Consider the following 24,774-nt stretch of genomic DNA (forward strand, 5'->3'; position numbering starts at 1 on the left):
ACATGGTAAAGTAATAAGAAAAAGGTAAAGAGATACAGCCCTAAATGTGAGGATTTAAGCAATCAACTAGGAAACCTCTGTGGCTGAAAGCCCAGGAACAGGATTTAGAAATGAGGTAAAGACTGGCAGGTGACAGGTTCTAATCTTTGGGTACCCTTCATATGAGGTATAGGCAGTGAGAAATAAGCAACTCCCATTTTTAAATCACTTTACATCCATTATCAGTGCATGTGTGTATACTCTTAATGGTTGCCATTAGCTTTAACTACTTATTTTTAATTCACAGTTTTGTTCACATTTTTCACATTTTCTTACACTACTATCACTCCTTACTACTTCTGTTTTTTGAATTAGACTTTACATTGATGTTTCAAGCATATTATAATCAACTTATTCAGTTTACAGGTATACGTTGTGCTGGGGCCTGGGGTATTCAAATTTAATACCTGCTTGGCAAACTGTTCTGTTTTGTAGATGAGGAAATTGAAACCTAGAGAAACTGAGTGACTTGCCTCATCTCAGGTCCCTTAGATGGCGAACGAGAATTTGATTCCTGCTCCGGTTGTATCTCGATTACAGTGTGAGGGGTGTTTCCTTTTATCGTTGTAAACTATCTTGCTGTTTAACCTGGCCTCTGCTGTTGAGGACACAAATAACAGAAAATTGCAACAAAAACTTCTAAATACTACAATAGAGGTTTCCTCAGCGTTCTCTTAAATCACAGAAGACATGGTTTTTATTCTCTCTGGTGATTTCAAGACGAACTTGATGGGCAAGGTGATCCTTGAGTCCAGGTTTGAAGGATGAGTCGGAGTTTGCCCAGAAAGGGGAAGTGTAAAGAGCCCCCAGCAACTTCTGATACTCTGTGCTTTAGGGCTTCCTGTCAGTGAAAATGTAGAGCGTGGACACCAGAGCAGCAGCCGGTCTGCCTGGGAGGAGGTTAGGAGCAGTGGTCTGCTTGCACAAGGAAGTGAGGGGTGGCCATGTGGAGAGCATTCTTTTCTCTAAGTTGTGGATTAGCTTTCTTTTGCTGCATAGCAAATTGAATGTCTTAAAGCAGTGCACATTTATCATCTCAGGGCTTCTGTGGTAGGGAGTCCAGGCACGCCTCCCTGGTCCTCTGTTCAGGGTGTCAGAGGCTGTAGTCAAGAAGCGGCTGGGCTGCATTCTCATCTGGAGGCTTGACTGGGGAAGGCGCCCTCGGCCTGCTGGCAGAGCTCCAGTCCTCGTGGCTGTGGAATTCATAGCAGCTTGCTTCTCAGAGAGCAAGGGGGGTCTCTGAGTGCCGCTGGGGGTCTCTCACTTCTGGGGAGGCCTGGACCTTATTTTAAAGGGCCCACCTGACCATGTCAGGCGCATGAGGATATTCTCGGTTTTGATGATCTGAAAGTCAGCTATATTAGGGAATTTTAGTTACCTCTGCACAATCCCGTCACCTTTGTGGTAATCTCTGTGTCAGATGCAGGTCACAGGTGTTGCCCATTCCACAGAAGAGGGCATGGCACAGGGCTGTGGACCCGGGGGTGGGGGCAGGAACCCCACGGAGGCCTCTCGGAGTTCAGGTTGGGTGCCGCAAGTCAGCAAAAGTGGCAGTGGCGCGTCTTCAGTTCAGTTCAGTCCCTCAGTCATGTCCGACTCTTTGCGACCCCATGAATCGCAGCACGCCAGGCCTCCCTGTCCATCACCAACTCCCAGAGTTTACTCAAACTCATGCCCATCAAGTCGGTGATGCCATCCAGCCATCTCCTCCTCTGTTGTCCCCTTCTCCTCCTGCCCCCAATCCCTCCCAGCATCAGGGTCTTTTCCAATGAGTCAACTCTTTGCATGAGGTGGCCAAAGTACTGGAGTTTCAGCTTCAGCATCAGTCCTTCCAATGAACACCCAGGACTGATCTCCTTCAGGATGGACTGGTTGGGTCTCCTTGCAGTCCAAGGGACTCTCAAGAGTCTTCTCCAACACCACAGTTCAAAAGCATCAATTTTTTGGTGCTCAGCTTTCTTTACAGTCCAACTCTCACATCCATACATGACCACTGGAAAAACCATAGCCTTGACCAGATGGACCTTTGTTGGCAAAGTAATGTCTCTGCTTTTTAATGTGCTATCTAGGTGGTGTGTCTTAGTCTTCTGTAGTAGACTAGTGTAGAGTAGCTTAAGCAACAGACATTTATTTCTCATGGTTCTGGAATTTTGACGTCTGAGATCATGGTGCCAGAGAGGTTCCATTCTGAGGCCTCTGCTCTTGGCTTGCACACCTTGCCATGTGCTCTCACAGCTGTTCGTGTGTGCCTGGAGAGAGAGAGAGAATGCCCTGGCCTTTCCTCTTGTTACAAGGATGCCAGGTCTATCAGATTGGGACCTTCCCTTGTGAGTTCATTTTAACTGTTGTTCCCTGTTTATGGACCCCGTTTCCAAACACAGTTACACTTGAGGTTAGAGCTTTAACATAGTTTGGGGACACAATTCAGGTTAGAAGAGTTTTCTTTTCACAGTTTTTTCGTATCAAGGAGCATTAATTGGAGTAGCTTGGAAGGGAAATCTGATGGCTGATAGAGCCTCCTTCCCTGGAGGACTCCAGTCAGACCTGGGAGATCCTGACTCCATCATTTATATTGCAGGATAATCTTGGGCAAGCTGCCTAATCTGAGAGGTGGCTTCCTTCAACCAAACCCTGGTTTGTAGTATTGACTGCTTCACAGGGTTTTTTGTTAGGATTGGTCCTGTTGATTGTAAAGCACACTGCTTTACGGTGCTCAGCTCACAGTAGGCGCTCATTAAGTAGTAGCTGTTATTATCATATTTGTGCCTTGATCTTTCTGTATATCTTTTTCATCTTTTATTATCCATGTTAAATGATAAATTTCCCATGAATCTTTCCATTTCTTGCAGCTGGAATTACTACCTTCACCTGAACTCTCATAGGCCTTTATTTTCCTCTGTCCTGTGGTATTTACAATACCTCTGTCCTGTGGTAGTACTTGCATTGTTTATATATATCTCTTATCTCCTCTGTTATGATGAATGTTTCGTAAAGTCAAGGACCATCTTACACATCTACTTACTTTTATGGCAACTTTACACGTTAATGTCTGTTCAGTTTAAATAAACTTGAATGAATGGATATGGTCTCTAACTTGTTGCCTCTTTTATCTAAATGCTTGTTAACCTTTTATAATTCACGCCTCTTTTGATAAACATACATTTTGTCAAACCTTTTCCAGCGTTCAGATACATCCTATCAGAAGACCAGGTTCCCTATTCCCCAATTCCTCTGAAAAGATAGCTAAATTTTTCCTGCACATCCTCAACAATTAAGATTCTTTTTTAAAATCAAACTCTACTTTTACATAATATGTTACATATATAATACTTCCCTCTTTCCAAGTGGAAAATTATAATCCTGAATATGCATTTTCAACTGCATCCTCCTGCCAGTTTCATTCCTGTTTATATAACATTTATCCATTTTATCTTCTGAGTTACTGCTCTAAACCATTTCTGATATACTGTAGAGCCCTGTCCTAGGTAGTAGTGACGCTGGCATGAAATGCTTAGGTGAAGTTGCCACCCTCTTTGCACAGGCCCCTTTTCAGTTCTTTTGTAAGGAAAGGTATTGAATCCCTAAGGGCTTGACTATGTGAACCCTGTTTTCTGAAACAGTTACACTGTATGCAGCTTAAGGAGTGATCCTAGGCATCCCTTATGCTCTCATAATGCCTTTCCAGAGTTGAAACACTTTTTGTAGACACTGACTAATCACAACGGAGGGCATCCTTGTGAGCTAAGTAAAAACTGTAGACTCTTGCTGCTACTCTGCAGGGGAGTGAATGTGACCCGGAGGTCAAGAAAGGGCCTGCCCTTCCGAGGGCCCGCCCCTCCCCCGATGCTGTGCTGGAAAGACTTTGCCTCACGTTCTCCGGCCGTGAACTTGCGCTCTTAGCGGGCTGTAGTGGGTACAGTATGCCAATTAGCTCTCTTTACCAAGCCAGCAAACAAAACACGTTCGGTCACAAGATAATAGAGCAAATTTTTGAGGTGATCTTCCTTTTAAAAGGAAATCTGTGGCTGTACAGAGGAATCAAAATTCACTGTACTGAAAGGAAAGTAAATTACCTCTGGTCTCCCGAGGAGGCCTCTTTTAAATTCAGAGTGACCCATTTAAAAGAGGCCTTCATTGGAATTGGATTGCATTGAATGGGGATTGTTTTAAATGAGTCCCCATCTAAACTAGAGAAATAATTTTCTGCCTTTGAAAACACTTGGTGTTGTGGTCCTTGCTCTTAAGGAATCTGGAGAATGTGGGAGATGCACCCGTGAGCTGGGAGGGAGCAGGATGTAGGGTACGTTCTTTCCGCAAAGGAAAATTAATGGTAAAGAAAAACAGAATCTTTGGTAGATCTCATGCTCACGGGTCCATTTGAAAATATGATGACAAAGGTAACCTGGTCTCACTTTTAATGTTAATAGCTTAAAAATTCCCTTTTTTCTCCCTTGTTCTATAGTCTTCTTATTCTTTTACAGGGCAAGTACTTTTTAGCCTAATTTTTGTTTAATTTCTGACAGATTTCTAGGTGAAGGTACATCAATTACTAGTAGACTACTAAATATTAAATAGTGAGCAATAAAGGAAATCTAAAAAGTGTGTATCTAACAATACTAGCTTCTGTTTTCAAAAGACCGAATGAGCATATTCTAGTGTGTGTTTTTGCATATGCTTAAAATAGATATATTTTGGTATTAGTCATAAACTCACAAAATTTCTGGCCATGCCTTTTTTATTAGAAAAGTGAGAAAGGCAGAGTCTGGGAAGTTGAGATGGCTAGCAGTGGACAAGTGGTCTACCAGACTAATTTAGGGCTGCTCTTTATCAAGATATAAATATTTTATAACATAGATTAAGATTTAACTCTAGCGGGGAATCTGTGCTTTTACATTCCAGTTACTGTTCTAATACAGGAAAAATCCTTCATGCCCTGAACCCTAGATTTGTATGTTAATTAATTTAGCAGAAGGGTATTGATATACAGTGTAATTAGCATGAAACACTTTCAACTTTCTCTAAGGCTGAAGGGGGCAGTGTAACTTCCTTGGTTTTCCTCTTTCCTCCCTTTCACCCCTCACCCGTTTTTAAAATAGCAGTGCTCTTCATACTGTCAGAGCTTCATGTTGTGACACCCTGCTCAGAAGTATGACAGCAGGTAATGACAGCAACTGCCTCCTGAGAATCAATCAGGCAATTAATTTTGTAAATGAAATGCTGATTATACAAAGCTTCACATGAGAGGCCCAGTGATTAAAATCAATTTAACAAATTGTTTCAGGTGGGACTTGATTAATAATTTTCCATAAGTGCTAAAGATATATGACCAGCATACCTTGTTGTTACTCTTACTCTACAGCTACATGTAAAAATATCTTGTTGCTCCGACTGCCCGGCTGTACGTAAAATACCTGCAGGTGAGCCAAGCACGCTGTTGTCCTCTCACACTGCGGTGGGAGGCGTGTGCGTGCACGCACACGTTCTCACGCACGCTCTTTGGTTGCTTGTCCACCTACACAGAGCTGGCTCACAATGAAAATGGAATGCATTATTGCATTTTTGTATCATCCTGGTTTATGTTTTCCAAGTGTTTTACTTAAAAAAAAAAAAAATAATAAAGCAAAACTGAAAACGTGCCCAGACAGCTTCGGGTCTGACCAAGTTAAATAGGTCTTTTTCTCTGTGTAGAATGTTTTAGACTTTCCTCATGCTGACATATATTATGTATCTTAAAGAGTGGTATTGCTTTATAGACCTCTTCCCGTCTTAATTACAGTAGCAGCTATAAACATAATTTGGAAAGTGATGTCTTAAGAATGTTAGGAATGGCGACACTGTAGCCTGCAAATGAAAAATACCTCTGTTCGGAGCGTTACGATTCGAGCCCAGGAGAAGTCTCACGTGGAATTGGAGCCACAGTTGGATGTCTTTCTCACATTCATATATCAAACGTTTATTATGTGCCTATTATAAGCCAGACTCGGGCTCAGGTTTCATAGCTTTTATTACTTGTAATTCACACATCTAGGAAAGCAGTATAATATTATTTAGGAGAGGGTGGCTTGCAGAGGTAAGGGTCAAGGTGCACTTGAATTCTTTTATTTTAGTTTTTTATTAATGCAATAATAGCAACAATAATTTGCTCATTGTGTATGAGAAGTTGGGTCTATAAGGAGATATGAGGAGGAGGGAGATGCTGTTTAAGAGGGTTGCAGTTGGTTGTAGACAAGTTTAGCATCTCTTCAATAAGAGAGTCTCCGTAGATGATGGAATCCTTTATCTAGTGTTACCTTGTGAACTAGAAACCTTTCTCTAGTTTACAGGTGGCCAGAAGTATGTGGGGTGCAGAGGCTTTCTAGAAGGGGCTGTTCCCAAGTGCGTGGCCCTGCAGTGTGCGACTGTGCAGCCGGGCGGGTGTAGTGTGGGTGCAGACCTGCTGGGCGGCGGGCGTGTCATCTTAGGGGAGCCCTGATGGTTTGCATGTTGAGCTTTGAATTCTGTAGACCCCTTTAGAGCCTTTCTCTCTCCCTGTTGACCTTCAGGGCAGATAATTGACAAGGTTTCTGGAACAGAAAGGAGAAATACCCTTAACATCCACATTCCTTCTGACCCTTTACCGTGACAGCTGGAAGTTCCAGCAAGGAGGCGGATGATGACTCTAGAATTCCAGAACGCTAGTGCGGGAAGAGACCTGTTGTAAGAGTTCATTTCTCAGTCTCTCCCTTGCCATGTGAGGCCCAGAGGAGTGAGATGGCCCAGGAGTAATCGAACGTTGTAACCAGGCACTCCCTGTGTGCCAGGCCCTGTCTGAGTGTTCTGTCTGCCGTGTTGTGGAAGACTTACAACCATGCCGTGAAGTGGGTACTGTTACCATCCTTCCTTTTTCAGAGGGGGAAGCTGATGGTCAGAGAGTTGAAGAGATCTGCCTAGGCTCGCGCAGTCAGTGGTGAGCAGGGTGTAGGCCAGGCGGCCTTAACTCCAGTCTGTCTTGGGCCTCACTCCACTGTCTGGAAGCTTCTTCCAGCCCTCAGGCTGAATCCCTAGAGAGTTAGGCTCTTTCTGCATAGTGAGCACTTGAACTGATAATTAGCTGGTGGTCTTGAAACCCTTGGTTTCCTGCAACTGAAGCCTTTGTCCGGGACAGTTTTGGGGTAGTCCTCCTCTTTGTTTATTCTAAGATTTAAAAATCCCAGACGTGTTTTCATTTGGGTCGTTGCTTCCCTTTAAACCTGAGAACTTGGTAGGGGCGTGACTAGGTGAGCTGATCTGCTTGGACCCTTTGTAGGGAAGAGGTGGGAGCAGGGTGACATGTGAAAGTGGTTATAAAACTACTTTCTGAAACTTACAAAAATGACACGGAAGAGCTCTGGGTTAAAAGATGGCACGTGTCACGTCTTTCAGGGCTGGGCCGAGATCTTTTTAAACCATCCTTAAGAAAGCCAAGGGGGCAGAGCCTCATTAAATCTTGACTGGGGGCGATCACCTGCAGCCATGATTTGTAAGAAAGTGTCTACCAGGGAAGGGGGAGCCCCCACTTTTTTTTGAGAGTAATTCGTGTGTGTGTGGGGGGGGATGGAAGCTTCCTAAGAATTTGTAGAAAAATGTACCTAAAAGTTTGTGTTCATTGTGTGTTTTGCCAGCTTGAGTACTTTAAATCAAAGCGTAGCAACCTCCACCCCTTCCCAGTTAGTTCCAGCTTATCACGCCCACTTCTCTTTTCTGTCTGTCCTGCTCTGTCTCCTCGTTTTTTGAAGGTTCCTTCGACCTGTGGTCCTCCCACGTCGCAGCGCCCCCAGCCTGCCAGAGGCCCCCTGACATTGCACCCTCATTGGTGGCTGTTACTTCTGAGCACCTGCAGACTTGCTTGAAGACCCCTTATGAGGGGTAGTGATTCTTTTGGTTTTCAGTTACCACTGTCTTTTCTTTTTGCCCCCCTCTCCTTTTTTAGCTTTTATTTTGAAGTAAGTCACATTTGTAGGAAAGTTACGAGACTAATACAGAGAAATCCCATATACCTTTTACTCATCACTTTTTAACACTTTACTATTGAGTTTATCTGTGAGTCTGCCCACCTGTCTGTCTATAGCATATTTTCCCTGAATCATTTGAGGTTAATCTGCATACATCCTGCCCTTTAGTCCGTAGTAACTCCAGGCTCTTAGTATCATGTGTGTTTCCTAAGGTTTTTCTTTTATATACCCCAGTGCAGCCATCACTGTCAGGACGCTTAACTTGGAAGCAGTACTTTTACCTCCAGTCCATGTTTTAATTTTGTCTGCTGGCCTGAGAGCATCCGTACAGTAATCTTCTTTCCTTTGTTGCAGTATCCCGTCTGGAACTTTTATGTTGCTTGAAGCTGCCCTGAAACTCTTTTTTGAGTCTATAAGATTTGACTGTATATGAGTCATGTCAACTTTTCTCTTTGAATAATCACATTACAATAAGAGTCAGTATACACTTTCACTGCACTGTGGCTCTGATAAAGTAGATCTTAAATAGGGCCCTGTCTCTGAAGAGAACATTTGCTGGGAGTGAGGTGGGGGGTCAGTCGAGAGCTGTGGCTTGTATGTCAGCACGGCAGGCGTTCTTTGTCCAGAGATAGGGAAGTCAGTTGCTAACATTCATCGTATTTAAATGGCGTTTTGTTTAATGCCAGTTTAAAGTTGTTAATTTTTAAAAAGTAGATAAAGTGCTTCAAAAGAGGCACGATGTCATCCATGGAACTTGCTGGAAAAATCAGTAACTTTTCTGATTTGTCCTTAGGTATGGCTCTGATAGGTCTGGAATTGTTTATCCGTGTAAACCACACAGCAAGTATCTTTAGACTGATTGTTTTCTTGAGGATGGTATTACGTTCACTTGAAAATGGGAAAACGAAGGCTTTGAGCATGGTTTACCCATCATGTTTCACAGCTAATCAGAAGCAGGAGAGGGATATGAGCGCAGCTCTACCTGAATCAGTGTCAGACTTTATGTAGTTCCACTTTACTGGAAAGAGTAAATTGGATCCTGTTTGTTCTCAGACAGGATCCTGTTTGCCATTGAAATATGATGAATGTTAGCAAACTGGTAATTTGTAGCGTCTGGCCGGCTTTTCCACAGGGTGAAAGATTCTGAGGCTTGCTGGATGTTGGGGAAGTGAATGCTGGGGTTTACAAGCAGTGGCTGCCTTACGTACATCAGTCGAGGAGCCTCAGACTGATAATCTGGAGTTACACCTCCATATAATGATGATGTTAATAACCTGTCACTATTAAAAGCCTGTCACAGGCTGAAACCTGACTTTATTATCTCTAATTCTCAAACAGCTGTATGGTAAAGTGGTGGTGTCCTTCGTGTAGCTGGGATAACTGAGATGAAGTTTAGTTAAGAGGTGAACCTTTTTTTTTTTTTAGCATCACACAGCTTTAAAAGTGGTAAGGTTTAGATTTGAGTTCTCACAAAAGCTTCCTTTCTTGATTTAAATCTGTGTCTATATGGGAAATATTCCATATTATTTCCCTTTCTTAAATAAGAGCCTGCTACTCGGTTGTCAGTAGTAGTGCAAGGATACGAACAATATTACATACTTTGAGATGTAAATTTTAGAAGTTGTTAACACCATGGTAATGGTTCTACAGTTTTGGATGGTGAGAATAAGAAGTCTGAGGAGAAATAGAAATATATTCCATTACTATTTTGACATTCCTTTTAGATCAGATTTACTCTTGAAATAAAAAAATACATATACACACTGTGATTTGTTCATAAAATCATTGTTTGCTAAATCAAATTCAGAAGTGTAGTTGAGTCAGACAGTGATTTACTCACTGAATTGACTTACAAGTTGCTGAACTTGAGGGTATTAGGCAAATGATAGGTTTTGTCAATTTATAAAAATCAGGTAAAAACCAGGGAACCAAAATAGCCTTATTTTCTGGTCATATATTCTGTTGTGCCCAGACGATAGCTTCCAGTGGGTTTAATATTTGTTGTCCTCACTTCCCTATTCCTTTTTCTGTGGGGCAGTCTAGTTGGGGACATTTATTAGGGCTTCGCTGATAGCTCAGTTGTTAAAGAATCCACCTGCAATGCAGGAGACCCCGGTTCGATTCCTGGGTCGGGAAGATCCGCTGGAGAAGGGATAGGTTACGCACTCCAGTATTCTTCGGCTTCCCTTGTGGCTCAGCTGGTAAAGAATCTGCTTGCAATGTGGGAGACTTGGGTTCCATCCCTGGGTTGGAAAGATCCCCTGGAAAAGGGAATAGCTACCCACTCCAGTATTCTGGCCTGGAGAATTTCATGGACTGTACAGTCCATAGGGTCTCAAAGAGTCGGACATGACTGAGCGACTTTCACACATGAAGTCATCATACAAATACTCTTGCAGACTTTGACGAGTGCCGTGAAGGAGAAGCACAGTGGTTTTGGAGAGGGTCGCGCCCCAGTCTGGCGCTCAGGGAGGGTTCTCTGAGAACAGGGCTGTAGCGCTGAGTCTTGCAGGAGAGCGGGGCTCCTTCGAGGAGGGAACCGCTCGGCTGAAGGCCCGGTGGTGGGCAAATTTGTGGTTTCTCTAGAGGCCCACAGAAGCCGGTGTGGTCAGAGGGGGAGATTTCCTGTTGGCCGCAGTGATGTGTCCAGCTGACCAGACTCGGTGAGGGGTTGGCTGTGGTGGAAGGGAAGCAGGGAGTCGAGAGCATCCTGGACGCAACTGCATCTTGATGGGGGTGTGTTTCACTGTGAGCAGGAACAGAAGGGATCCTAGCTATCCGGGCAGGGATGTTGGATGGCAATTGGATATAGACCTCTGAGGCCGAGAGAAATCAGCCAAGGGTGACACATTTGAGGGGCACAGACATAAGGCGGCAGTGGAAGCTGTGGCTTATGTGAACTTGGGAAAAGTTTGCGATGGTGTGTCCTTCTTGGCCTCTTGTACCTATTGACCGTCCGAGGCCTTCAGGCTGCTAGAACTCTTGCTGTTAACTGGCGATGCGGTGTTGAGGAGGTTGCTGCTTTCTCTGGTCAGCAAAAGTTCCTCATGCCAGGCATTGTACTGGGTGCTAGGTATGCAAAGATGAATAAGGCAGAATGTCCACCTTTGGTTAACAGTATGTTGCAGGGACAAGAAAGTAAATAGATTAAATTATTGAGTGATTTTTGCTCTGACTTCAATTTGCTAATTTGTTAAGAGGAAAAGCAAAAAGATTTAGGAAATTCTCACTGTGATAAATCATGTGGTACTTCATCTAATCAGTCCCCCAGCAACACCAGAGGTGAACACAACTCTGTGTTAAATGTGAGCTTGATTCTACGGAGCTAATAAGTGTAGGATTCACACCCGGGTTTGTTTGACTTAAGCCACCTCCCTTTCCCTTATACCTTTTTGTCTTATTCTAAGCGTTTTTATAAACTTTGGACTATATTATACATTAGGAAAGATGGAGGAATTTGAAGTGGGCAAGAGGTTGTCACCCAAGGGCAGACAGAGACTTGTGCTTGCATAACAAGTGTAGTGAGTGAGTTGGAAGAATGCTGTGGGTGAGTGGGAAGGACTTTCCTAAGGTTTCTAAAGACCTTCCTCCAAGAGTGCTGGTGCCTGGATTTATGTCAGTCTTTATGAATGGCACTAGCAGTTAGCCAAGCCTCTGTCCTCTCCTTTGACCTCTTCAGTATTTTTGTCAGTCCTGTGGAGGAAGGCATGAATGAAATGGTGTGCTGATTTAATTGGTGGTTGACGTCAAGATAGGAAATGCAGTTAATATGTTAGATGTCAGGCTAGAATAGTGACCAGATACATGCAAAATGAAAATAAGCAGAGATAAAAACTTCTGCCACTAGGGTCAGCCTAACCAACTGTGTAAGAGGAAAGGGGGGAGGTAGGGTTAAATCTCAGCTGATGTGATGGATCAAGGGTGTGATGGGCCTGTCAGACAGTGACAGGTCTGAGGCCAGGTTTGTACTCACGTAGGATCCGGAAGAGAAGCAAGTTCCTTCCCATAATATGTTTCATGTTAAGGGGGTTCAGAATTGGTGTATTTTGCTTAGAAAAGGGAAATAGATATAGCTATCTTCAAATATTCTACAAAAGGATCAAACTTTTTTTTTAAAGCAGTGGGTGTAAATTATAAGGAACATTTTTATTATATAGAAGGAAGAAATTCATAACATTCATGGTTGCAGACACTTTTAGGGGATTCATACATACATCATGTATAGATCAATGGGGCTGTTTTCAATTCTACGATTCTGTGTTTCACTGACAAATCTTTTATCAGGGTGCATGAAGAACTGTGATCAAATGATAATGTATGAGGTGCTTTGGAAATGCAGGGTAGATGTTTGGTCATCATATGATTATGCCAGTCAGGACGGGCTTTCGATGGGTTTCTAGAGGATGTTACATGAACCTCTGACACCATATGCTAAATATGGGATGTATATACGTCCTGGATGTATTTTTTTTTAAAGTGTCTCTAAGAATTAAGAACCGTAGCTGATAATTGTCACTTTTTATTGGTAGTTTATGGAAGTGACTTTATGCATGGGTAACAGCATATTACTATTTCATTTCTAATCTTAAGGATTCTGAAAAGTAAGAACCCAGTGATATTTTAGATTTGGGATACGTGCATGTGTGTCCAGAATTGTAGATACTGGTTAGTCAGTCTTACTTTTTATTTTCGAGAACACTTTATGTGGCCAGTCCTCATTCCCAGGAGTCAGGAGGCGCTGTGACCATCCTAAGTCACCTGTGCTATTTGCTGAGTGTGTGTGCTCAGGCAGCTGAGACAGTGAAGGATTTGCCTCCAGTGCGGGTGACCCAGGTTTGATCCTGGGTCAGGGAGATCCCCTGAAGAAGGGAATGGCAACCCGCTCCAGTATTCTTGCCTGGAGAATCCCATGGACAGAAGAGCCTTGGTGGGCTACAGTCAACAGGGTCGCAGAGTTGGACACGACCAAGCACACATGCTGTATGCTGAGTGAGACGTTTTAGTCTCCTTGGGAGTTAACTAGCATAGGAAAAATGGAAAAAAACCACCATGGTGCATGAGTTAAATATCAATATAAGGCAGCCCAGAAGTCGGTTGCAACCTGCGTAGGAAAGATTCCAGCAGGTCCCAGAGATAGTGTTCATGGGCGTGGTGACGGGGCAGCTCCCTGGTCCTTGAACCCGGGCTTGTGTGAGCTCGGGGTTAGACAGGCGAGGGGAGAAGAGGGAGCATCCCCCTGAGGCTTTGTGCTGAAAGTGAGGGTGTGGGTGAGGGGATGGAGGAGGCCCAGTGTGGGACAGCTGTGTCCCTTCCACCCCCACCCCACCCCCACAGCAGGCCTTGGTAGTGTTTGCAGGATGCCTGGGAAAAAACAGAGGCATTTTATAGTTATATTTAGACATCATCACAGAAAAGTCAACATAGATTGCTTCATGATGCGACAGCCTCTACTCACAGGTCACGCTGGCCGGCCCTGATTGTTATCAGCTGAGTTTTCACACAGCTGTAGTTCATGCACATCACTCTGAGACAGTTGACAGTGTTTTATATGTACTTTTCCACTTCCCTGTCCATTCCACTATGCCGATATATTGTAGCCCGTTCCTTTAGATCCTTTTAGTCCCAGTTCCATTTTCATTATAATCATGAGGCAGGTATTCTTTCTTGCACTTGGTGAATGAGAAAACTTAAGAAATGAGCACCAGATTTAGAGTTACACAGTGGTAGTAAGTGGGGGGTGAGGGTGTGCCCACAGCCCATGCTTTCCCCCTTCAACATTGGAAGTCGTGTAGCTGCAGACAAATGCGGATAAATAGCACCACTTTCCCATTTGAGAGTGTCATGCTTGGAATAAGATATATTTTTTAAAGCTTTGCTGTCAAGCTTCCTGTCGCATTACCCTTCAGAAAGCGTTTACCACTGCTTTATACATACTAGTTCAAATAATCATTTACTCACGTTGGGCTTTATTATTTTCACCATTTCACATATAATGGAATATTACTTCAAAAATTTTTTTTAGTTGATGGTAAGACAGAACATTTTTCAAAATAATGATTCTAAAGGGGGAGAGTTTTTCTTTCATTGAGCTCTTGTTTAATCCTGATATATAGATGTGATTGTAGATCAAGAAGATACAGTTTTCTTTCTATGGGTTTTTAAATGCCTTTCTTCAATTTGTGGTTTAAGGAATTTGGCTGAACAATTGTGAAATGTTATATTCATAAAGAAGCTACTAATAAGCTACCCCCTTAACTTGGTGTTTAGGAGTGAACACTATTAACATAGATATCTTTATTATAAATAATTGGGTGGGTAGGCATACTCTGAAAGAGTGATAATAAGGGAGTATCTAAGTATAAAAAGCATCAAACTTCTCTTAAGGCTACTAAAATATATATAGGGACTTGTTCTTTAACTTGGATATCTTTAAAGGGTAGGTGGATTTCCAGACCAGCCTCGGAAAACCTATTTAACCTATAGTACAGCCTAACTGTGCTACCTAATATGTCCAAAATCGATATTCAAATATATATTTAAAAGATATATACTGTATTCCTTCTTATTTAGTATTTCTGGGGATAGGAAACTTTCTGAGACTTTGGAGGATGTGGGCAACAGTGGCAACTTCCCAGAAGATCTAGGAAAGGGTGTGTGTGTGTGTGTGTGTGTGTGAGAGAGAGAGGGTGAGAGAGATGTATAACTCATAGATACATAGCTATATATCTAAATACATACATATCTGAAAAGTTATTTGAATAAGGAGGAGTTACAAGAAAGTCTAGTCAGGTAATAAAAATTCATCAGAGGCTGAGTAACTAAACCGAGTAACTAAACTAGTTATTTTAAGACCTCTTTGAAAATGGGCTGTATACACTGTGACTTTAAAAAGCATTTATTTCACAGAATTGAGGTCCACACTGCAGCAGATGTGGAATGGTACCTAGAAGAGAAAAATGTGCTTGGAATAACATATTTAGAGAAATAGTTGAGGACTGTTCTTTATGTGGGTGTCTCTAGTATAACAAATTATATGTGAGAATTGAAAATGGTGGTACTCTGAAATACTCCTATCAATAGAAGGATAGATAATGAGAATACGAATGGTTTTGCATTAGATGTGACTACGAGCAGTGAATTGTTTTGTTGGAAAAGCCTTCGATTTGATTTGGGTTTTGGTTTCTTTAAGGAGAGAGTAGTACAAAGCAGACGTTAAGATCCTGCAGTGGGTACATATTTAGTGTTAAAAATAGTGAAAGTACACAGCAGGATGAATTTAGATTGTGGATGAATATTTAATAATAGGCCATAAGGCGAGAAGGTTAAAATTAAATAATTTGCACTGTGTAAGTATCTGTTTTCATATCTGAAGTTTCACTGAAAGGCATCTGATGCATTTTGAGAGGTAGAGATAATCTGTGTATTTCATGCTTTCGATTTTCAGAAATCTCAGGGTTAAGCTAACATTTTGACATGGGTGCAAATTAACTGAATTTCAAGTAGGGCTGTGAGAGTTTATGGCGCTGATGAGAAAGATATTACAAAACAATTTCAGTCACTGATAAGATGAATTTGCTGCACTGTTATCTATAGCATTAAAATATAGACATTCCAATCATTTTCCCATTTTAAATTTCTGCTTTAATTAAGCCTGTTTGGGTCATGCACTGTTTAAAGTCAAGTAAGCAGACCTTTCCTATGCCCTGGCTAATTCAGATTGAATGTGAAGATAGGGCTGCCTTGGGCCCCGTATTGGAAATTTAGCCTGAAATCTGATTTACTCAGTCTCTCTGTGGGCCATTCATTCACTCTGCAGATTCTAGCATCACCAGCTCAGCCTCGATTTTCACACTTTGATAGAAAGTTTTATTTTACCTTTTGAAAGTAAGTGTGGAAAATCATTACATTTTGTTCTTAGGCGTAAATTCTAACTTGAAGCATTCTGAGGAAACTTAATTCTTACTTTTCAATTTTAGTTTCATTACATGAGGTCATCATATGCATATGTGTGTTGAATTGTGAAGTCAGCACCGTTTGTGACGTCAGTATATTGTTTGAGCAATTTCTGTCATTCTGAGTAAACATTTTTCTTGACTGGTGAAAGTACACAGTTACAATTCCATGAAATTGTGAGTTTCGAGCAAAATCACTTGGCCTACACATATTTTCATTCTGGTGAGATCAATTCCTGGCAAATTCCGATGAAGCCCTCAGGACGGAGTCAGCTGTTTCTCTAGGAAGGCTTTGTTAAAGCTGAGACCTACCTGGATGCTGCCTCCTCACAATGCCTGTAGGACGTCCGCTGGGTTGCACTGTAATCTTTGAAGTGTGTTCTTCAGTGACCTGGTCACCTCTCTTGGACAGCCACCAGCACGTGTCCACTCTGCCTCCAGTGCCTTGCACCATGCACCCTTGGTGAATGTGCAGTGAGTGGATTACTCGAGGCACTGCGGGAGCACCAGGGTCCCTGCCCCTGAGACGGCGGGAGGGCAGAGATCGCGGGCGGCCTTGTGTGTGGGGTAGGAGCGTGGGGGGACGGAGTCCTGGTGGTTCGTGTAGCCTTCCATGCTTGGGGGGTGGGGTCTGCACCCCTGGCGCCCCCTCACCTGCTGTTCGCGCTCAGCTCCTGGTCTTCCGACCTTGCCCTCATCTCTGCTGGGAGCCTGCCCTTGCCCAGGACAGCAGTTACTGCCCGTCATCATTGGAGCGTCAGGTGCAGCCGACGCGTCAGCGCTCACCTCTTGGCCACCTGGGCTGCAGTCGGCGTGTGTCTCCACCTGCTCCCTTCTCGGAAGCACCACACTCTCCAACTCCATTTTCTGACCATTCCTCTGGCCTTGCTGTGGCCTCCTTTTCCCTTCTTCCTTAAGTGATGTCAGTCTCTCGAATTTTGTCTTCCACCCATTGTGCTCTTTTTACATATTCTCTCAGGGAAGTTCCTTGGGTTTTACCTGCTTCGTGTTGCTGAAGTCATCCAGGATTTATTGAGGGTGTGCTGTGGGCCAGGTGTGACTTGTGTCCTGCAGGTGCCCTGTGAGTGAGCAGAACAGAAATCACTGCCCTCCAGGAGCACCTGTCCTCAGTCGCCCACTTCCCTACTTAGGACTCGAGGGCAGACCTGACCCCCCAGGCCGGAATGCGTTGTGGCGCTTCTGATATTGTCACCTGGACTTCCTGTGGGAACGCGCAGTTTTAACATGCAGAAGAGCGAAGGCTCCCGCCCCCCAGGGGGGGTGGATCTGCTTCAACCCCGGCTCACTGCTGGCTCAGCTGGTGTCTTATTACCTGTTAAGCCACCCTTGCCGCCTGTCTTCCATCACTCCCAAGTCAAGCTGCGATTCTATCCACTTGCTTGAATCTGAGCGTGCTTTCTCCCACCATTGCTTCGGGCCCAGGACCTCGGCTCAGCAGCCTGCTGGGGCAGCCCAACCTGGCTCCAGGCCACTGCTGGGGACGCCGTCCTTCTGAAAGGCAGGTGTGACCATAACTCGCTGTTAAAAGCACCCAGTGATTTCCCCCAAGATGCAACCAGAAGCCTTTCAAGTGACGCGTGAGGCTCACCCACCCACTGGCTTGGGCCTGCTCCAGCTGCTGCTTCTCTTCGCTGGGGTCTAAGCTGTTTCTGTTTCCTTGCACGTGCCAGGCAGTTCATCATTTCATGGAGCCTGTGCTCGATGCCTGATGTTTCTCCTGCTTGGGGGCACTCTGTGCCCTGGCCCTCCCCACCTTGAACGTGGCTTCTTCCGTCAACCCTGCTAATCTTCGAACCTTCCTGAGAGACCCTGTGTCCTCCGTGTGGCCCACAGTTGGGCCTCAGAGTCTGGCCCACAGTTGGCATCAGCGTTTGGTTCTGGAAGGAAGGAAATATCTGTGGGTCTTTGTAGCACCTGTGAGGGACTTCCCCCGCCACTGCCTCGCTCCTTTGAAGCACCCGGGGCACGAAAGCCCAGGCCGAGGCTCCAGTTCGGCCCTCCTGAGTGGCCCTTGCTCTGAGGCCCGTAGGCTGACTCACCAAGCCAAAAATAAAACTCAGAAGTCCAGTCTTGAACTGGTTATGTTTGGTCAGAGCCTTACTTGCATTGAGAAGGTGGCTTGTGACTCACAGTCTGAGTGCTTATTCATGTCACTAGTGATCTTTGAAAAGTTTTGCCCTAGACATTCTGTGTTATCTGAAATCTATCCTTTCACTTTCTAATGAGCACTCAGACACATTAATGTTTGATCAGGACTTGCAGACTCAGGTCTAAAATAAGGTAATTGTTCTAAGAATACTTTGAAGTCAGGAAGGGTTCCTAACCACTCACTATACTTTGCTTTTGTTACTGGGAAGCTGAAAGAGCTGGGTGAGGTTAACTATCATGCCCGTTTCCTGTGTGCATGGTAGAATTTTAGATGAATGCAAAATCTTTCCATATATTGTTTGTTCCAGATCCCTTTTAATTATTAAAGCCTTGCTAAAAGTTAAAAAACTAAATGTCTTGTATGCACGTAGTTTTTTTTTTTTCCTTAAATGTTTTTCTGGGTTTTATTAGGTCATTGTTTTTCATATTTTCACAAGTAAGGAGAGTTACATTTTTAATGCGTATGTTAGCATAATAGACATTTCTATCTCTGCAATAATGAGGTAATAAGCCTACGTCTTCTTTTACTTCTTCACAGGGCAGCCCGATGGATCCCATGGTGATGAAGAGACCCCAGCTGTATGGCATGGGCAGTAACCCTCATTCTCAGCCACAGCAGAGCAGCCCTTACCCTGGAGGTTCCTACGGCCCCCCAGGCCCACAGCGATATCCAATCGGCATTCAAGGTCGGCCCCCCGGGGCCATGGGAGGCATGCAGTACCCCCAGCAGCAGGTTTGTGCTAGTTTTTACTCCACTTCCTCCCACACTTGCTCCTAGTGTTGTCTTTGTCTTTTCCTGTCTACTGAAGGTTAGTTTTGAGACAGTTGGGAAGCATTTCACGGATTTTCTGCTTTTTAAAAATTTTCATAGTTTCTTGAAATGATCACAGGCACAACTGTTTCCCCATCTCTTTTAAAAGCAGGAAAAGTGAGCTTCTTAGAACAAAGTGGACACAGTTCCTGTTCTATTTGAAAGATTGACCGTGTCATCATTGTGCAGCAAATTGTGTAGATCGGAGCCCCGAAGTGAACTTGGCTTTCTAATATTTCTGATGGCAGACAGTGTCAGATTTCGAGCTGTGAATAACTTCTTAAGGTGAAGTTTTAAGTTATTTAAAGGTTTTTCTCATAAAGATGGCATCAGCTTAAGTTTTCTTTAGTCTGCCCCCAAATTATTTTGCTTTTATTTCTTGACGTATTTCTTCTGTATCTTCTGAAACAGATTTCTGTGTTTATTGTAAGAGAATTTCACGTGTATCACTTCTCTTAGGTTTGATGAGTTTTGTGTTTTTACATAAAACAAGCAAAAAAGACTTTCTGCTCTTAAAAAGAAAAATATTCTCCTTTTTCTCTAGAGTCAAATAGTTGGAGTTACCTTAAATGACCGTCTGCCTTCTGGCAGTAGTAAGCCCTCAGTCTCTTGGACCCTGGAGAGTGTATTCTTGTAATGTTGGCCTGAGGAGATTCAGACTTGTTTCAGATTTAGTTACTAGAAACACCAGAAAGGCTGATGTGTACGTTCCCACACCAGGCCTTTAATCCAATAGTATACCAGTCTGATGCCCACCTGGGTGTTTTCCTCTTCCCAGATAGGTTATTCCAGAGTGCTACCAGCAGCCTGCTCGAGTCTCACAGTTGCTCTCTCTCAGGAAGTTCTTCTCTACGTTTGACCAAAAATCACTGTGGAAAAAACATGGAACTTTGGTTCTCTACAGTGGGTGTATGCTGTATCATGCTTTCTATACTCTGTAGCTGTGTCGAAAGGTTCATGAATAACTTTCATCCTTTTAGAGACTGAAAATTGTCTTTCCTCTTTATCTTAGTTTCTCCTTCGGTGATACTTTTATTTTAAGGCGGTTGTAGGGGAAGATAGAAGCAGTTCAGCCTTTGAATCCCAGCTGTTGGTTCTTTAAGTGGTCTTCGTTCTTGTTAGAAGTACTCACCCCTTGTTTATTAAAGATGGTGTGTCAGTCACTCAGTCGTGTTCGACTCTTTGCGACCTCATGGACTGTAGTCCACCAGGCTCCTCTGTCCATGGAGTTCTCCAGGCAAGAACTGGAGCGGGTGGCCATTCCCTTCTCCAGGGGATCTTCCCGAACCAGGGATTGAACCCAGGTCTCCTGCACCGCAGGCAGATTCTTTACGGTCTGAGCCACCAGAGATTGGCCACTAAGAATTCTAGCAGTCGCATACTTAATTGTACTTGAATTTTTTTTTTTTTTAACATTACTCCTTTCTTCTAGTAATATTTTGCCACCTAGAGTAAAACTCTTTAGTTGAGACTGCTAATTATGAGGAGATAATTTGTAAATGATTGAGAAGTCAGGTGAGAGCTGTGATTCCCCCCCCCCCCCTTTTTTCTTTTTAAGTTTTAAAGCTAATTTCCCCATAGATGAGGGGAAGAAGGCCCAGGTAGGCAGCTGCTCCGGTCCTGATCACCAGCTGGTTTCGTTTGGGGCCGACAGTTGTGTGTGGGACTCTGGCCACAGGGGGCGAGCAGGGGCAGTGGGGCAGCGGGGGAGTGGAGGCTGCCCCCCACCCCCCTTCTTGCACCTTCCTTTCTGCCATGTTTCCTGAAGGGAAATTTGGAGAATCATTTCAAAAGGAGCTCTTCATGGCAAGCTGCTGGATGAACGTTCTCCTCTGAATGAGTTAAGGTCTTTTTTTTTTTTCTTTAAGATTAATTAATTTTAATTGGAGGATAATTACTTTACAGTATTGCAATGGTTTTTGTCGTATAGTAACACGAATCCGCCACAGGTATACACGCGTCCCCTCCATCCTGAACCCCCCCCCCATTCCCTCCAGGTTGTCACAGAGACTGGCTTTGGGTGCCCTGTGTCATAGGTCAAACTCACGCTGGTTCTTCTACATATGGTAACGCGTATGTCTCTGCTGCTCGCTCCATCATCCCGCCCTCTCCTTCTCCCACTCAGTCCAAAAGTCTGTTCTTGATGTCTGTGTCTCCTTTGCTGCCCGGCGTGTAGGCTCGTTACGCCCTCTTTCTAGATTCCATATATATGTATTAATACATGGTATTTGTCTTTCTCTTTCTTGAATGAGTTAAAGTCTTGTTAGAAGTTTAAGACATTAGCCTATTTGGCAGTCCCAGAGTGGGAGTCTAACATTCTTCACAAGTATGAAGAATGATTACCTGGGAATATTTTTTTCATTGTTTTCTTCCCACATACGTAAGGCTAAAAGTGGAGGGACGTAAACAGGTAGAATAACTGCAGTTTTCTTTGCCATTTTGTTTTATTTAATCCCCTTGGATCTTATATACTTTTTATTTATTTTATTTTATTTTATTTTAATTTTTATTTATTTTTTTTCATTTATTTTTATTAGTTGGAGGCTAATTACTTTACAGTATTATAGTGGTTTTTGTCATATGTTGACATGAATCAGCCATGGATTTACATGTATTCCCCATCCCGATCCCCCCTCCCACCTCCCTCTCCACCCGATTCCTCTGGGTCTTCCCAGTGCACCAGGCCCGAGCACTTGTCTCATGCATCCAGCCCGGGCTGGTGATCTGTTTCACCCCTTATATACTTTTTAAATCCAGTCGCTCTTGGATTTATTTGAAGGGACAAATTGATAAAGATTACTTACTGATGTTTTAGCAAATTTTTAATTACGATTTTAGATCAGGTATTTTACTGCTAACCAAAAAAAAGCCTAATTCTGTTTAAGCACAGCTCTTTCTGATAATGAAAGGAAAATAGGGTTTCTAGTAAGAAACTGAATGCCCTGGCTATCAAACTTCCATGTTTGGGAGTTAATCATAATCGAAAATTCTAAATAATCTGTATTGCTCTTTTACTTTTTCATTTAGTTATAGTATAGCTTTGAAATGACATATCTTATTTTGAAATCTAAAAGGCTAAAAAGAACTGCTAATGCATTTTTGAGTGTGTGTAACATTTTAAAGGGGAGTCATACAGCATAATACCAAGTTTATGTGATCAGGTAGGTGTAGGCTAATTAATAGCTTTGGAAAGGAAAAAAAAACGGTGCAGGTTTTGGTGAAGGTTATTAGAGCACGTTTATTTTGTTAGCTTTAGTGTGTGTTTGGTGAGGAATTTTCAGTGAGTTGCTTTATTTGTGAATTTTGGATAATTATAAATTTGGTCTGCAAACAAGGTCCTGGCACAGTGATTGGCTGCTGGTCCTTTCCATCTTCTCTTAGGCTAAGGCAATTGGCCAAGGATTGTTGTGGTCATGACTGCTGGTGTTCTTCTGGGAAAAAGTTGGAAGATAATGATGACATTGAGTTTTTATTGAGTGGACATCACCACCTAGGCATGACTTTACTTTGGACGACCTCCAAAGCTTTCTGTGCTTGGTTTGTGAACCTCTAATGAGCTGAATCCAGTTCATTTAATATTGCTCATATACTTCTGCAAAGGATTAAAATGCAGGAATTCAAGTTTGTAAATTGAGTTGCCCACTTACCAGCTGAGTGGTAAGTTGTCTTTGGCTCAGGGGTCACAGTTTTGATTCCTGGCTGGCATTCTATTCCTGTGATAGGAATTTTAAATGAGTATGTGTTCGAAAGAACCACAGTGCGTATGTGAAATTTAACATGCTGAGTATCACTGCTTACTTTTTATCTCTGAGAGTCAGGGGAACTGGCCAGTGACTGTTGGATTTTAGTATTAACCTAGTGATTCTTGATTTGTATGGTGATAATTTTATTTTTGAAATATACTCATGACTGGGTCTTTGAAGCATGACGTGATAATAGTACATCATTTTGGTGTTTATTAACTGGAACTAGACTTGTGGTCTTTCACTTGCTGATTCTCTCACATCATCAGGCAAATACATGGCTAAACAGATTAGTTTTGCATGGTGCCCTGGAAACTAGTCTACTTGGGTTTTTATTGAGCTGAGAGGGGAAATGAATTTTCTATGCCTCTGTGAAGAATGTTCTGCCTCTAGGCTCCTGGAATTCAAACCTGGGGATGGTTAACAGAAGTACACTGGTTGATTTCATCTAATACAGAGCTACATAGAGGATATATAATCTGTAAGGCTGCTAGAATCTGCTTCTGTTTTTTTAAACTTAGACACCAGTGTGTCCTTTGCGGGATCAGGGATGTGGGTAAGCAAATGTTTTATTTCATTTTTCTTGTCCTTTGTGATTGTAAATGTATACATAGGCCTATGCTGACTTGCTCTAAAAAAGATTTTTCATAGAAATAGCACCAAGAAGAAATAGGTTACAGAAGCAAAGTTATATTTATTTGTGTCAAGCAGATTTCAATGATGTTGTCTGAGATTTTTCGAGAGTTATCAAGGGTTAATTGAATTGATATTTTAACTCTATATCTTGTTGCAGATGTTTGTATAACCTGATACCTGTGGAATTATAAAACCAACCCTGGAATTATAAAACAGGGAAAGAGAAAGAGGGCAGAGTGAGGGATTTTAAGTTCATGAGTGCTTTTGTAATGGGAAAACATGACTTTTTAGTTTTTAAAAACACATGTGTATTGTGAAGACCTTTACAACAGCAAGACTATGGAGCATAATGATTGCTCCATACCATGGCAGATACCATGAAAGATACCATGGCAAAATTAAATAGAATTAGTTATTTTTGTTAAGGTGACCCATCTGCACTTACCACTTTCAATCGAAAGAACAACTGAATTTAAAACTGAGGTTGTTTTGAAAAAGACTTTAAAAATGGATAGATGTTTTAATTTGTGTCTTTATCTTCTACACCCTCTGGATATATATTTTGCTAAGTGCTTGTGGAGTGAAACAGTTATTTCAGAACATAAGCATTTTATTTGGTACCATCCTAACAGCCAAAACACTTCTTCCAGTGCAAATGTTTATTTTGGCAGCAGATGTTTCTAAAAAGAGACAAACATTACAATTGTTTGGCTAAAATAAATGTTTTCTTTGGGGTTATTAAGGAGCCAAGTGAGTTCTAGGATTCCCACCTGTGTTACTTTGTATTGTCAGTCTATTCTGGGAAAAAAATTGCTTTTTAAAATGTAGTTAAAATCAAAACATACTTTTAACTATATTTAAAAAAAATACAGTTTGATATAGTTTAAACAATGTTTCTGAGAAGTCAGGAAGAATGGAATGATGAGGACTGGTAAAATTCTTAAAAACTCTAGTTTTCTGACATGAAATGTTCATTTATACTTAGTCTCTGACTCCTAAGCATGAATTCAGTGCGCCCCGTCACTTCAGCCCTGTCCGACTCTTTGCGACCCTATGGACTTTAGTCAGGGCTTCATTTTGTTTTTCTCTCTAAAGAGCTTAGACCTCCTATATAAGGAGCATAATAGGGTGTGATAGGATGAGAAAGGAAGGCTTGACAGTGAAGTAAATGAAGGCTTAACATGATGGAGAGGAATGGGTGCCTAGAGTCTATTTTACATGCAGAGTCCTAATTTTTTTTGATAGTTCATATTCAGAGACACCTACCTGGACTAAATATACTGTAGTTTAGTCGCTGAGTCCTGTCCGACTCTTTGCAGACACCATGGACTGTAGCCCACCAGGCTCCTCTGTCCATGAGATTTCCCAGGCAAGAATACTGGAGTGGGTTACATTTCCTTCTCCAGGGATCTTCTCTACCCAGCGGTAGAATCTGTGTCTCCTGCATTGGCAGG

General features: G+C 42.7%; 1 protein-coding gene across 1 annotated transcript in view; it reads left to right on the forward strand.

Moving 5' to 3' along the window:
• ARID1B (AT-rich interaction domain 1B) overlaps positions 1-24,774 on the forward strand; it is a 410,724-nt gene that overhangs the window by 29,850 nt on the left and 356,100 nt on the right. The window contains exon 2 of the mRNA XM_043887975.1: positions 18,669-18,863. Within this exon, the coding sequence (XP_043743910.1) occupies positions 18,669-18,863 (195 nt within the window). The remainder of the gene's footprint in view (positions 1-18,668; positions 18,864-24,774) is intronic.

The sequence above is a fragment of the Cervus elaphus genome, chromosome 26, assembly GCF_910594005.1.
Source record: "Cervus elaphus chromosome 26, mCerEla1.1, whole genome shotgun sequence".
Lineage (NCBI taxonomy): Eukaryota > Metazoa > Chordata > Mammalia > Artiodactyla > Cervidae > Cervus > Cervus elaphus.